Genomic DNA, 12,720 nt, shown 5'->3' with positions numbered 1-12,720 from the left:
TGGAGGGTTGATGGTGTCTCCCCGTTGAGGTGCTACTTGAGCTTACCTCTCTAGTTACAGTGCACTGTGGCCAACTTCAACCCAGTCTTTTTTCATCATTAAAGAATGCATTACGTTCAGTAATTTAATGCCTTTTTATTTGATTGTTGTCATTCATGGGTGTAGTGTTTCGCTTATGTATGTTCTTGTTTACCTTGTACCAAGCATAATATAAAAAAAATAATTAGCACGTGTTCCCATTCGAGAAACCGCCATTTCTGTTAGTATTGTACGTCTGGTTACTCAACATTCTGGCATGTATTCATTACTCCACACCTTACAACTGTATTTAATGTAACCAGAGGTAGCCCCAGAAACTTTTTAGCACCATTACATTTGGTTTCATATGACAGTGATCACAACATTTCTGTTTAATTATCTGCTTATCAGAAAACACATAAATGCACATTACACTGCACACCACTGACAATTACACAACTACAGCAGAAAACCACCAGTGGATTTCAAACTTGAGAGTTCAATTAAGGCCTTGAAATGAAGTATAGCATCTAAATAAAGTGTTTCCTGAGATGCTTTCGTCAGTGTGTGTGTGTGTGTGTGTGTGTGTGTGAGCGCATCAGTAATCTCTTGCTTGACATGATTAGTGATAAACATCTGCACTATTAATAATTCAGAAACCCTGCAGGCAGAAAGAGGCTGGAGCACGGTGACAATTAAACATTAATATTGTGTTTCTCCTATGTAAAGTGCAAGCCAAGATTTGATACTTACTGTTAGGGAAACCAAAATCTCCTTTAATAAGCATGCGCAGTATAGCCCTTAACATTCAACAGCTCCAGCGAAAACAGCTCAGGAGCCTTGAAGCTTTCTTTGGCTTTCTATCTACTTACTAATTCCTTATTTCATTTACTTCGATAATAAATAATTTATATTATTAAATAATTTGTGTGTGTTAAATCTTTAGTTGCAATGACCTTCACCCTCTCATTTTTTAAAAATGCAGAGATAAACCGGACAAGAAGAGAAAACGGGGGTCCCGATGCCTTCATTTCAGCGGCCATTCAAACCAACCCATTGATGGGCATTCTCCCGTTCAGGACATCCCAGATGTGCTCCCAAGTCTAAATACAGTGTCTGGTCTGGACTGGGAGAGAGTGTCCCTGGAAACAGGTGACTGGTTGGGTTGCAAGATGATGGTCAGTTGGTTTCGTAGGTGGACAACAGCGCGGCATCAACGGGCTCCATGCATGATGGGCATGTGAAGGAGCGCATGAGCCAATCGTCGATGCAGTCTGCGTGGTAGATGTGCAGACAGGGCAAGAACCGTACTGGGTCCCCATACACAAAGTCCAGCATGCAGATCACACACCTGCACAGAGGTCAAAGGTCCATGGTTAGCATTAGAATCACCTTCCAGCAAGTAGATCTGAATACTTTGCACAAATGGTATGAGTGAGGGGCAGAGAACATTTAACTAGTCTTATGGGTATACATGACAAATCCTGCTCTATTTTACTGTACCTTGCAACATTCAGGCAGAACTTATGAAATGATCATTAAGGTGTATCAATTCCAGATCGAATTTATGCCATTTACCAGACGACCTTATCCAGAGGACAGGACCCCTGGAGACACCCAGGGTTCAGTATCCTTCTCAGGAACACAATTGCACTAGGTGCACTATTCCAGCACTGCTCCACTGGAACCACCATCTCTCTCAGGCTACTAGGAAAGTAGCATTCATCTTGACTCTTCTCTGTATTGGCTTATTTGTCCTGGGGGCTACTCAGGCCAGGTTTTGGGGCTACAGGGTCCTATATAAAAAGGCCGCCCCAACAAACTTCTTCGAATGATATTATCACTGTAGACGTATAATAATAATAATTTATTTCAATCGCATTTAATTCATTTTGATGGTTTCATAGCCTCATTATTTAGCATAGCTGGGCAGATATCACAGATTGGATTCAGGGGGAACTATCGCTGGAAATAAAAAAGCCTACAGTGTCCTGTGTGTTAACATCAGATGCAGTGTTCTGACCAATACGCACTCTCTGATCTTCTTCTCTGCGCTGTCGGCTCCGGGGTCATAAATACCACGGGGCAGGTGCTGGATGAGGCCAATGCGCTGTGCGATGCGAACATGCTCGTCCGCAGTCAGCTCGGTGGCAAAACACGTCCGGCTGGGTGTTGGGTGGAAGACAGGCAAGTAGGCCGGCTCCTGAACACACACAAGAAATGATGAGCGGGATCCACACGCAGCCAACAGTCCAGAAGCGTTCATTTGTTGTCTGAAGGCTGCATCATACTTGCAGCAATAAGATTCAAGACTGGTTTATTGTCATTACAACAGTATACACAGTATACCGTGTATTGAAATAATGTTTCACACAGACCACCCTCTAAGCTAAAATATACTAACGCAAGCTTAAATACTGTACAGGTTGTCTCTATAAGAGAAAAGCTAAACTTTTCTGTACAATGAACAGATCAACATCATGTAGGATGCTTGTAAGTGGACATGTTGATATTTCAAACAGGACACACAAGACAAGCCAAACATCTGCAAAAAAAATGTGCAGGAATAACAGCACTGATATAAAAATGCATGATTATACGATTCAACTCCAACCTAGCAAAGTCAGGAAATAAATTCTGCATGGAATCAACAGTGGAATAAAATTCTCATTTCCTGGGGAAAAAGAAAAAACGTTGGCCAGAGCAAATGTGAAACTTGATCTTGAAAGTCTTTCTTTATCCTATTGAGGCAATGGGCCGGGCCTTTTTCTCAGCCAAGCAATCTTTTATCCACTCTTACATTGAGGCAGCAGTAAACCCAGGTCGCTGTGGCGAACCACCCCCGTTCCATTTTAATGCATTCTTCTTTCTTTAGGCTAAAATGACAAGATCGATTGCATGGTCAAACACGATTTTTAGATCTTCTAGCAGTGGTACAGACATTGTAATAAGGCCTGATAAAGTGTAGTGAGATAAGTCAGAAACCAGGTTAATATCTTGATCTTTGGACTGACTGATACCAATCAGCCATAACATTACGCCTCATATTGATTAGTTTCCCATTTTTTCCATCAAAACAGCCCTGACCTGTCAATACAGAGACTCCACTAGATCTTGGGTGTGATGTGGTAACTATCACCACATCATCAATAGCAGATCCTATAATCCTGCTGAAAGCTCCGCGAACAGAAAAACTGCAGAGCTATCTATCTCCGAGCAAATACTAAAATACAATGATTAAATCCTTTAATTAAAATGCAATGATATACATTTCAAAGCAAGATATATGTTGGCAAAAAGTGAATAACATTTCACATGAAAAAGTAAAAACCCACTACCACTGCCTTAGTACAAGAAGGAACAGGAGGAGCACGGCCAGAGGCCTGCAAAATGACCTCCAGCAGGCCACAAATGTGCATGCGTCTGCACAAATGCGCAGAAAGAGACTCTGTGAGGTTGGTATGAGGGCCAGACATCCACAGGTGGGGGTTGTGCTTACAGCCCAACACCGTGCAGCACGTTTGGCATTTGCCTGAGAACCCCAAGATTGGGAAAATTTGCCACTTGCACCCTGTGCTCTTCACGGATGAAAACGTTCACACTGAGCACATCTTTCTTTTCAGCCATTTGAGTCGCAGCAGCTGCAACATCGCCGCCTGCACTGCCCACGTGCATCAGTCAGCCTTGGGCATCTTGGGTTTACTTCTTCTGGTCCTAACCACCGAAGACCAGGAACATTGTGCAAGAACTGCAGTTCTGAAGGTGCTGTGACCTGGTAAAACGTGGCTCAATTCTTTCTACTTCAAGGACAAAATGTTATTCTATGTTATTCCCTTCACCTGTCATAATCTTATGGCAGAACTATACACACAGATCAAGCGTGGCAGGGTGCTGTGGGGTTCTTTACTCTCACTGTCTGGGGTTCATGTCTGACCTCGTAGGGCGGAGGTGGCTCCAGGTCCGGCTCCGCGTCCCCGTAACTCGCTCCGTCCGACTGGGGGTCGCGCAGCAGAGAGACGTCGTCAGCAGTGCGGGACTTCAGGCAGTTCCCCATGTCTCAGCGCGACCCGCCGATCATCCCGAGGCGAAACGCGACGGCAGCTGTTTACTCTCCAAGCCGAGGCGGAAGCAGAAGCGCAGACGTTCTTCCGCAGCGTCGCGGCGCCGCGTGCTGACGTCACATCCGACTGCGAAATGTGGGCGGGGCGGGGATACAAGCGTGTCATTTGAGATAATGGCGTGAATTGAAGTGATTGTCATTGTGAGACACTGCAGCACAGCACGCGGTGACACAACGAAATCTGTCCTCTGCTTTTACCCATCACCCTTGGTGGGCAGTGGGCAGCTATGACAGGCGCCCAGGGAGCAGTGTGTGGGGACGGGATAGTGATACAGTAGTTTACAGCTCGGCAACCTTTAACACTCAAAGAGCCACGTGGACCCGTTTTCCACAAAAGAGAAAGCTGCAACGGGAGCTGCGGATTCTTTTTGACATGCAAAATTAAAATAACACTGCAGATATTGTTTTTATGCCACGTACGCTGCCGTTTTCTCCCCCCGAATGCGTGTAGAAGCTGATGACGTGACGAATGTTTAATCACCGAGAAGAAAAAGTGTAAAAGCCCGGCCAGACATGGCTATCTGGTCACCCAAATCATTAAACACTAAATACTGCAAACAACCGTGAGAGGTGTTCCAAACAGCCAGGCTCCGTGAACGGAAAAAAACTGCGACTGGCCGGTTAGCTCAGTTGGTTAGAGCGTGGTGCTAATAACGCCAAGGTCGCGGGTTCGATCCCCGTACGGGCCACTTCTTTTCAGCTCAAGACCTTCCTCTTTAGGTTAACTTGTAACCTTCATGTTGTCTGTTTAATGTATAGAAACTACAACAGAGTGAATAAAAAGATTGTATTCATAACTGATCACTTCATCAATGGTAACATGTAAGCACATTGTTTGTCACTCTGGATAAGGGCGTCTGCCAAATGCCTTAAATGTAAATGTATTTCACATGAAAAAGTAAAACCCACTACCACCGCCTTCGTACAAGAAGGAACAGGAAGAGCACGGCCAGAGGCCTGCAAAATGACAGATGCGCAGAAACAGACTCTGTGACGTTGGTATGAGGGCCAGACATCCACAGGTAGGGGTTGTGCTTACAGCCCAACACCGTGCAGCACGTTTGGGACATTTGGCATTTGCCAGAGAACACCTAGATTGGGAAAATTTGCCACTTGCACACTCTACACCTATGAAAACAGGTTCACACTGAGCACATGTGACAGTTGTGACAGTCTGGAGACGCCGTAGAGAACGTTCATGACCAGTTTGGCAGTGGGTCAGTAATGGTGTGGGGTGGCATTTCTTTGTGGGCCGCAAAGCCCGCCATGTGCTCACCAGTGGTAGCCTGACTGCCATTAGGTACGGAGATGAGATCCTCAGACCCCTTGTGAGACCATATGGTGGCTGGAGTTTGTCAGCAGATCCTGCAAGATGAAGGCATTGATGCTATGGACTGGCCCGCCCGTTCCCCCGGCCTAAATTCAATTGAGCACATCTGCAACATCATGTCTTGCTCCTTCCACCCATGCCACATTGCACCACAGACTGTCCAGGAGTTGGTGGATGCTTTAGTCCAGGTCTGGGAGGAGATCCCTCAGGAGATAATCCGCCACCTCATCAGGAGCATGTCCAGGTGTTGTAGGGAGGTCAGACAGGCACGTGGAGGCCACACAAACTACTGAGCCTCATTTTGACTTTAAGGACATTACATCAAAGTTGGATCATCCTGTAGTGTTTTTCCACTTTAATTTTGATTCCAAATGCAGACCGGTTGTCTTTTTTTTTTGTGTTCCCTTATCTGACATTCCAAATAGAAAAGATGCAGCGTAAGCTTTTTGTGAAAAAATCCACAGATTAAGGAGATGGTGAGAATTAGATTTTTTTACTGGCAATTCTGTAAAAAGGCAGGAGGAAATTATGAGTCTGAAGGATCTCATTCTTCCCACTGCACGTCTTCCTTTGCTCTCTTTATTTCAGGGATGCAAGGATCCTGCTGCAGCTCCACGTCTTGCATGAGGGCATGGATGAGGGCATCGCTAGAGAGGGTGCAGGCTGATCAAAGTCCCTACACCAGCTGGACCGGATGGACCAAAGTCGTCCTGAAACCTCAACTTCACTCAACTGGATCACCTGATATCAGGAAGACCGGGAGCTCTGCTGTAAGACAATAATGGGGTACGATACTGAGTGGTGCTGGGTAGTCAGAGGATGATGTGACATTTCTTTGAGCGCCTTTCCATTGAAACCTGTCATTTGGTAAACAATTCCAGATTCCATTATTCTCTTTAATCACCAACATTCTAAATCCTCTTCTGAAGGCTTTCTCATGAATACTGTCACCAAATGATCTGCTGGTTCTTAGTCATGCTGTTTTTGGATGTAAACTGTTTTTCTCCTTTGACATGATAAAATGACACCCAACTGGTTTTTGGCTCATGTACCTAAGATGACAAGAGCGGTCAACCAGGCAGTAGCTTGAATTTAAAATGTATCCAAACTTGATTCAGGCTAAAGACAGCATGCTTTACATGCTTTCAATTCTTGCATCGTGGTGTTATTATGCCATTTAAACAGATTGGGTACTGGATCAACACAGATCTATGCAATGAGGGATGCAAAGGTTGCAATGAGACACTTTCCAGATGCATTGAGAATGTAGAGAGGGGTAACAATTTTTATTAAAAATATATAAGGTTATTCCCTTTATATTGCTGTATGTGCATAAGTGAATGTGAAGTGATTGTCATTGTGATACACAGCAGCACATCACACGGTGCACACAGTGAAATTTGTCCTCTGCATTTAATCCATCACCCTGAGTGAGCAGTGATTCGAACCATCAACTCTCTGATTACGGGGCCGCTTCCTTAACCACTAGGCCACCACTGCCCCATAACATTACTAATGTACATCTATACCAGCTGGACAGGACAGACTGTGGGAAGGACCCTCATTTGAGTGGCTCCACCCCCCTCACTCCTTGCATCGATTGAGAACACAGGGTACACAGGCATCTCTAGGCTGCAATAGAATGTGTACAGGTGCCCTAGTTCCACAGCATTATAGAAGGACAGGATGCCACTCTCAACATCCAGAAACAAACCAACCCGTTGAGGCAGGCCAGCCGAGGGGCTGGAGAAGCTGAAATTCTGCCAGGCATGCTTGGCACAATACTGCCGACTATTCTGGGTGTAGCTTAAGCCCCAGAACTGGTCCTCACTGCACAGCACCCAAGGGTGACTTTCCCCTTGTTTAGGTGCAGACAAAATGCCCACAGTCCACATGTGCAGGTTCTCAACCTCCACCTCCCAGTGGTGCACACCATGGCTAAAAGCAACCTGAGCTAGAACACTGTACGGCCCCATGCAGCCCATTGTGTCCTTTTCCTCCTTCAAACACAGCAAACTATTCGCTGGGTCCAGCCTCAAGCTTGGATGTGCGGTCTTGGGGTCCAGCATTATGTTGTCACCTGCAAATGCGGTAAATTACATGTAGTCAAAGAGAGGGTCTGGGAGATGCAGACGAATGTGGACTGTGGAGGATGTATCTGTGTCCACATGGCCAGGTTATATAGTAGTACTACAGAAAATGAACAAATTATTTACCTGCAAAAGCCATCTGGAGGTTGTGGAAAAGTGGCATGATCCTCACTGAGGCAGCAGGCCTGATTCCCTTCCACATGCTGGCCTCCTGGACGTGGCGAGCACAAGCCTCATACAGATCAGTCCTGAGAAATGAACGGTAATGACGTGACTATCTATTCATCATAAGCAGCTAAAGAATTTTATCACACAAATGATCTGAAAAAAACTTACCATTCAGCATTTTTTGAGGTCTGTAAATGAAAAAAAAAGTTTTAAGAAATATTATAATACTGATAACATTTCATCTACATCAATGGCAACATATTCATTTAATGTTAATACGAGTTCCCCTAGCCTGTCTATGGTCCTGCAGTGGCTTTAAATGTGTAAAGAGTCCTTTGGCCATTCTGCTTAGCCTTTCAGAGAGCTGCATCATGGCTTCCATAATGTGCGAAGTATTTCAGTTGCTCGATGATTGGATGTAAAAATGAGCAGAAATGTATTTCTCTTAGTTCAGTCATGCGAGACTCTGAAGAACCAGTGGGTTATTTTTGGAAAAATGCCGACATGACTATTGTGGTTGGTAAATGGTGTAGATTACGCCATTTCTATGAATGCCCCCTCAACGTCTATAGGTCGCTCTCCTCCTAGTCCCGCCTCTCTCCTCATTAGCATTTAAAGCTACAGACACAAATACGGCACGTCCTGGGAGATCTCATTGTAGGACTTGATCAAAGTAGCTGTAATTCTGCACCAAGCCTGAATTTCAAAAGGGGACTTCAGATACAGTATTAGGGGACCAATAAGACCAATATAAAAGCAAAAAAATATTTTTGTCTAGGGTTGCAAGAGTCAGAGCCATTCGACGTCACCAGGTGCAAGACACCCTGTGTCCACCGCAGGACACACACATACACATGCAGCCAATTTAGAGTCAAAAATTCACCTAGAGCGCATGGAAATCAGAGCAGCCGGTGGAAAACCACACAAACACCTGGAGGACACACACAAAAACCCGACATCTGGATTCGCACCATGAGCCCCGCCCTCATGAATGGCATTTTTACAAGCTTGAGCCTGAGAGGGGACTGATTTCTGATGACTTTTTACCTGGGTAACAGTGTGAATAGTTACGGGTGGTGTCTCTTTGTCCACACAATGACCAGGAGGTACAAACCTGGTCTGCGCCTTAACATATTACTTTCTTATGGAATTGAAATGGTTAATTACTTCATTCAGCAATGGCTTCAGCAAATTTTTTACACCCGATGCCCTTCCTGAAACACCCCTCCCCATTTACCCAGGCTTGGGTCCAGCCCCAAGAAATGCACTGTCACCTGCATCCCCAGTGGCAAGATTTAAACAGACAATGACTATAATGTTAATAAAGAATTTGATGTCAGCTAAAGGATACGTTTGAGTATCACATTTCTCCAATATGCTGCAGATTGAAACAAGGTCAACAAACTGCAGTCTGTTTATCTGCGATCCACTTATACAAGTAAGTGCAGGGTTCTTACACAATTTCCATGATTTTTCCAAAGCACATTTTCATGACCATATGTTCTCTGAATTTCAGTGCAAGTACGAAAAAAACAATTACCAGAAAATTGTTAAACTAAAACAACCCTGAAAAGCTTATCTTAAACGACAGTGTTTCTTCCTCTAAGTAAAATGGGTCCCATCATGTTCCGGTGTAGATAATCATCTGTAATTTACATGACTTTTAAAAGGAGAAATACGGCTGAGAAAGTTCTGGTGGTTCACGTGGTTCACTATGTAAAGCCAACGAAGATACTATAGACCTGTGCTAGTTTTAAATGTTGTACTTGTAAACATAGAAAAATGTTTATTACATTCCTTACTGGACCTATGTACTCCGTAAAAAATTCATGTGTCACATTTCAATGACTTTTCCATAGGTTTATATGTTAATTTCATGTTCCAAAATTCTCTTTTCAAATTCCATGACCTTTCCAGGTTTTTAATGACCATAGGAACCCTGTAAGTGGCAGTTGGTGCACAATGCTGCAGTCTGGCTGTTAACCTAAAAGGGATCGCATATCAGCTATACAGGCTTCTTTACACTGGCTCCCAGTATGTTTTAGGATAAATTTTAAGATTTAACTGTTTGTGTTTAAGTCCACAAACAACCTAGCTCCTCCATACCTAAGAGATTTTTTAACTATGCATGCCCCTACTAGATCACTTAGATCTGCTGAACAATTACTGCTCAGGGTTCCAATATCCAGGTCCAAACATGCAGGTTATCAGTCATTTGCAGTTGCAGCTCCCAGGCTATGGAATAAACTACCTCTGATATTCACCATCTCTGCATATTTTTAAGTCTAGGATAAAACCACATTTTTATACATTGGATTTTAACTCTGATTGACAGTATATATTTGTGTGGCTGTTTTTAAATCTTATTTTCTTAAACATTTAAAAATATTTATTGTAAAGCACTTTGGTCAACTGCAGTTCCTTTTAAATGTGCTCTATAAATGTACATTTACAGCATTTATCAGATGTCCTTATCCAGAGCGACTTTCAATCAGTAGTTACAGGGACTGGAGCAACATAGGGTCCAGTGCCTTGCTCACACAATGGTATTAAGCCGGATTTGAACTTGGGTCTTCTGGTTCATAGGCGAGTGTGCTACCCACTAGATTACTACCACCCTAAGCATATGCATAAATATATTATATATATTTATATTCAGAATATAAATAAATAAACTGACTTGACTTGAATAGACACCATTTGCCCCGTTCTTTTTTGAGCGAATGGTGTACACCGATTTTGTAGATAACATTTTAAAGTTTTACATTTTTAAGTCACTGTTCCTCATTTCACTGATGTGAACAACTGACCTTCAATAAGGCCAAAGGATCCTGAATTGTCAGGACTTCCCGCAAGGACTCCTGTGCTTGTACCAGCGCCTTCTTCAACCCCAGCAGCTTCTCAAACTGCTTCTTCACATTCAGGCTCTCTTGTACCTGGTCCACAGAGAGCCGCTTGCACCAAGCATTCTCCTCAAGCTCCAGGAATAACCGGATCCTGTGCAGAAATGTTGAATATTCTTTCTGCCGATCTTCCCGATTCTTCTGTAAATAAAAAAACCCAAAGAGCTGAATGTTCTACGTAAATTAGAACATCAGCAGGTAAAATTGCAGTAACATCATCAAGGAATTTGTTTATGACAAAACATTTTATTTTCACTCCTTAAAAGCAGTTATTGACTTTGCATTAGTTCATTTCTTAATGTATCAACAACAATTACTTTGACAGGACATTTAACAGGTTTTTGCAACAATTCAAATAACTTTTCTAAAAGTTTCTAGCATATTACTAGCATATTAACCTTAATACGAGCTTTCATCGAAAAGAAATTAAGGAACTAATGGTGTGAGAAGAATAGAGCATGTTGGCTCGCATGCTGCCTCCTGGAGCTATTATTGTCCCTCTCCTGTTCCCTTTTTACCTTTGAGCAGGATGTGACACATTCCAGGTTTGACAGGCTGCCTTCCACTTCAGACAAGCTATCTGTGATACGGCACAGCTTGCGCTGACAGGCCTCCTGCAAATGGATTTTTATTGCAGTGTTCACTGGTCAAAGCCTATTTTCCATTTGCTACCACCCAAAATTAGACTAAGTACAAATAAAAATCACACAAGAGCTATTCCAGCATGGAAATAGACAATACTTGCGGTGTAAAATATGGGGCGTGGCATCTGTTCAGGTCAGTGTGTATGCAGGATTCTGATTAAACGGCCAAATCAAAATGTATTCTCCGCTGTTTAAAAATGCAGTTTAATTTGATGCATCTACTTAAGCAATCCTCTGTCAATGCCCTTTCACTGGAAAAATATCACCAACATTGCCTAAAATTGAGAATAGGGGTGTTAGAAAATATTGATACAGCAATATATCGCGATATTTTATGTGGTGATATTGAATCGATACAGATTTATTCCAAAATTAAAGTAAATGTAATTTGGTCCACACAGATCGTACAAAGCATCTTGTATTTCAGCTCTGTTTTTACATTTTCAATGAATTGTATAGGGTGGGCCATTTATATGGATACACCTTAATAAAATGGGAATGGTTGGTGACATTGAACACATTTTATAAGCGGTCAGAAACTTGTAAATAACTTATGAAAGAATATAGTTACGTTAAAACCATTGTTTTTCTTGTGAAATTACCAATAATGTCACATAATGTCACATGACCCTCTTCCTATTGAAAAAAACTAAAGTTGGATCAAAATGGCCACTATGGTCACCACCCATCTTGAAAAGTTTGCCCCCTCACATATACCAATGTGCCACAAACAGGACGTTAATATCACCAACCATTCCCATTTTATTAATGTGTATCCGTATAAATGGCCCACCCTGTAGAATCTCGCAATATGTTCGTATATCGTCATATAATCGTATCGTGACCCATGTATCGTGTATTCACGGTGTATTTGACCCTGGGTGTCTAGAGTTGCGGTTGAAGACGTTTGAACGCCAGGACGGGAATAACCTGCAGCTCCGTCACGGCGTCTGCTAGTCTGGCGACTCGGTGCCCGTCCGCATGTCCGGCGGCCTCGGACGGCAGCATGCAGCAGGCGCACAGCGCGGCGCCGTCCGTGTGGCAGTAGAGCTCCAGGCGCTCGCCGTGCCGCGGGCACAGCAGCCCCGCGCCCGCCCGCCCCCGCCGCCGGTACTTCTCCACGATGCCGCGGAGCACGCCGTTCCGCCGCAGGCGGAGCTGGGCGTCGCAGGGAGCGAGGCACAGGGGGCAGGCGAACTGTCCGCCGTCCGGTGTCCTTTTCAGCGGAGCCACGCAGCCCTCGCAGTAGTTGTGGCCGCAGGGCAAAGTAACTGGTTCGGTGAAAATGTCGCGGCAGACGGCGCAGAGCAGGTCTTCATCCAGGTTTAAGACCAGGTCCATGTCTTCTGTATCGTGTTGTGCGATTCACGACTCGCCCGGAGCCATTAAATAACTAGTTTCTTCGCACCATTTGAATCTGAATCGTTCACGGACGATTCACTCAAGT

At 43.9% G+C, this 12,720-nt stretch overlaps 2 protein-coding genes and 1 non-coding gene across 4 annotated transcripts; 1 reads left to right on the top strand and 2 right to left on the bottom strand.

Moving 5' to 3' along the window:
* Positions 1-120: 120 nt before the first annotated feature.
* Positions 121-4,160, bottom strand: LOC114788075 (RING finger protein 11-like). Of its 2 annotated transcripts, none has more exons than XM_028976226.1 (3): positions 3,953-4,160; positions 2,052-2,221; positions 121-1,369 (listed from the first exon to the last, which is right to left on the bottom strand). In XM_028976226.1, exons 1-3 carry the CDS (start codon positions 4,070-4,072, stop codon positions 1,198-1,200), a joined length of 462 nt encoding a protein of 153 aa, XP_028832059.1. In that variant the 5' UTR covers positions 4,073-4,160; the 3' UTR covers positions 121-1,197. The 2 variants fall into 2 exon arrangements, with proteins under 2 accessions (XP_028832059.1, XP_028832060.1); XM_028976227.1 differs by lacking the exon at positions 3,953-4,160 and adding an exon at positions 2,819-3,420.
* A 593-nt stretch (positions 4,161-4,753) lies between these two features.
* trnai-aau (transfer RNA isoleucine (anticodon AAU)) lies at positions 4,754-4,827 on the top strand. Its single transcript has one exon. It is a non-coding gene; the product is annotated as a tRNA-Ile (tRNA).
* Positions 4,828-6,991: 2,164 nt separating this feature from the next.
* On the bottom strand, positions 6,992-12,614 carry LOC114787907 (E3 ubiquitin-protein ligase TRIM58-like). The gene is made up of 6 exons (XM_028975828.1): positions 12,204-12,614; positions 11,148-11,243; positions 10,537-10,770; positions 7,895-7,914; positions 7,685-7,806; positions 6,992-7,548 (listed from the first exon to the last, which is right to left on the bottom strand). The coding sequence occupies exons 1-6, from the start codon at positions 12,612-12,614 to the stop codon at positions 6,992-6,994; spliced, it is 1,440 nt and encodes a 479-aa protein (XP_028831661.1).
* Positions 12,615-12,720: the final 106 nt, after the last annotated feature.

The sequence above is a fragment of the Denticeps clupeoides genome, chromosome 4 (assembly GCF_900700375.1).
Source record: "Denticeps clupeoides chromosome 4, fDenClu1.1, whole genome shotgun sequence".
NCBI lineage: Eukaryota > Metazoa > Chordata > Actinopteri > Clupeiformes > Denticipitidae > Denticeps > Denticeps clupeoides.
The sequence above is the reverse complement of the archived record's forward strand: the minus strand, read 5'-3'. Positions and strand labels throughout refer to the sequence as shown.

Bases quoted from the DNA above. Each gene is read 5' to 3' on its own strand.
- LOC114788075 (XM_028976226.1), bottom strand. From the start codon at position 4,072: ATGGGGAACTGCCTGAAGTCCCGCACTGCTGACGACGTCTCTCTGCTG. The intron at 2,222-3,952 runs GTCAGACATGAA...GTGTGTGTTCAG, and splicing joins AGCCACCTCCGCCCTACGAG to GAGCCGGCCTACTTGCCTGT. The intron at 1,370-2,051 runs GTGCGTATTGGT...ACCTCTGTGCAG, and splicing joins GCAGAGAAGAAGATCAGAGA to GTGTGTGATCTGCATGCTGG.
- LOC114787907 (XM_028975828.1), bottom strand. From the start codon at position 12,614: ATGGACCTGGTCTTAAACCTGGATGAAGACCTGCTCTGCGCCGTCTGC. The intron at 7,807-7,894 runs GTAAGTTTTTTT...TTCATTTCTCAG, and splicing joins ACCTCAAAAAATGCTGAATG to GACTGATCTGTATGAGGCTT. The intron at 7,549-7,684 runs GTAAATAATTTG...CCGCATTTGCAG, and splicing joins CCTCCAGATGGCTTTTGCAG to GTGACAACATAATGCTGGAC.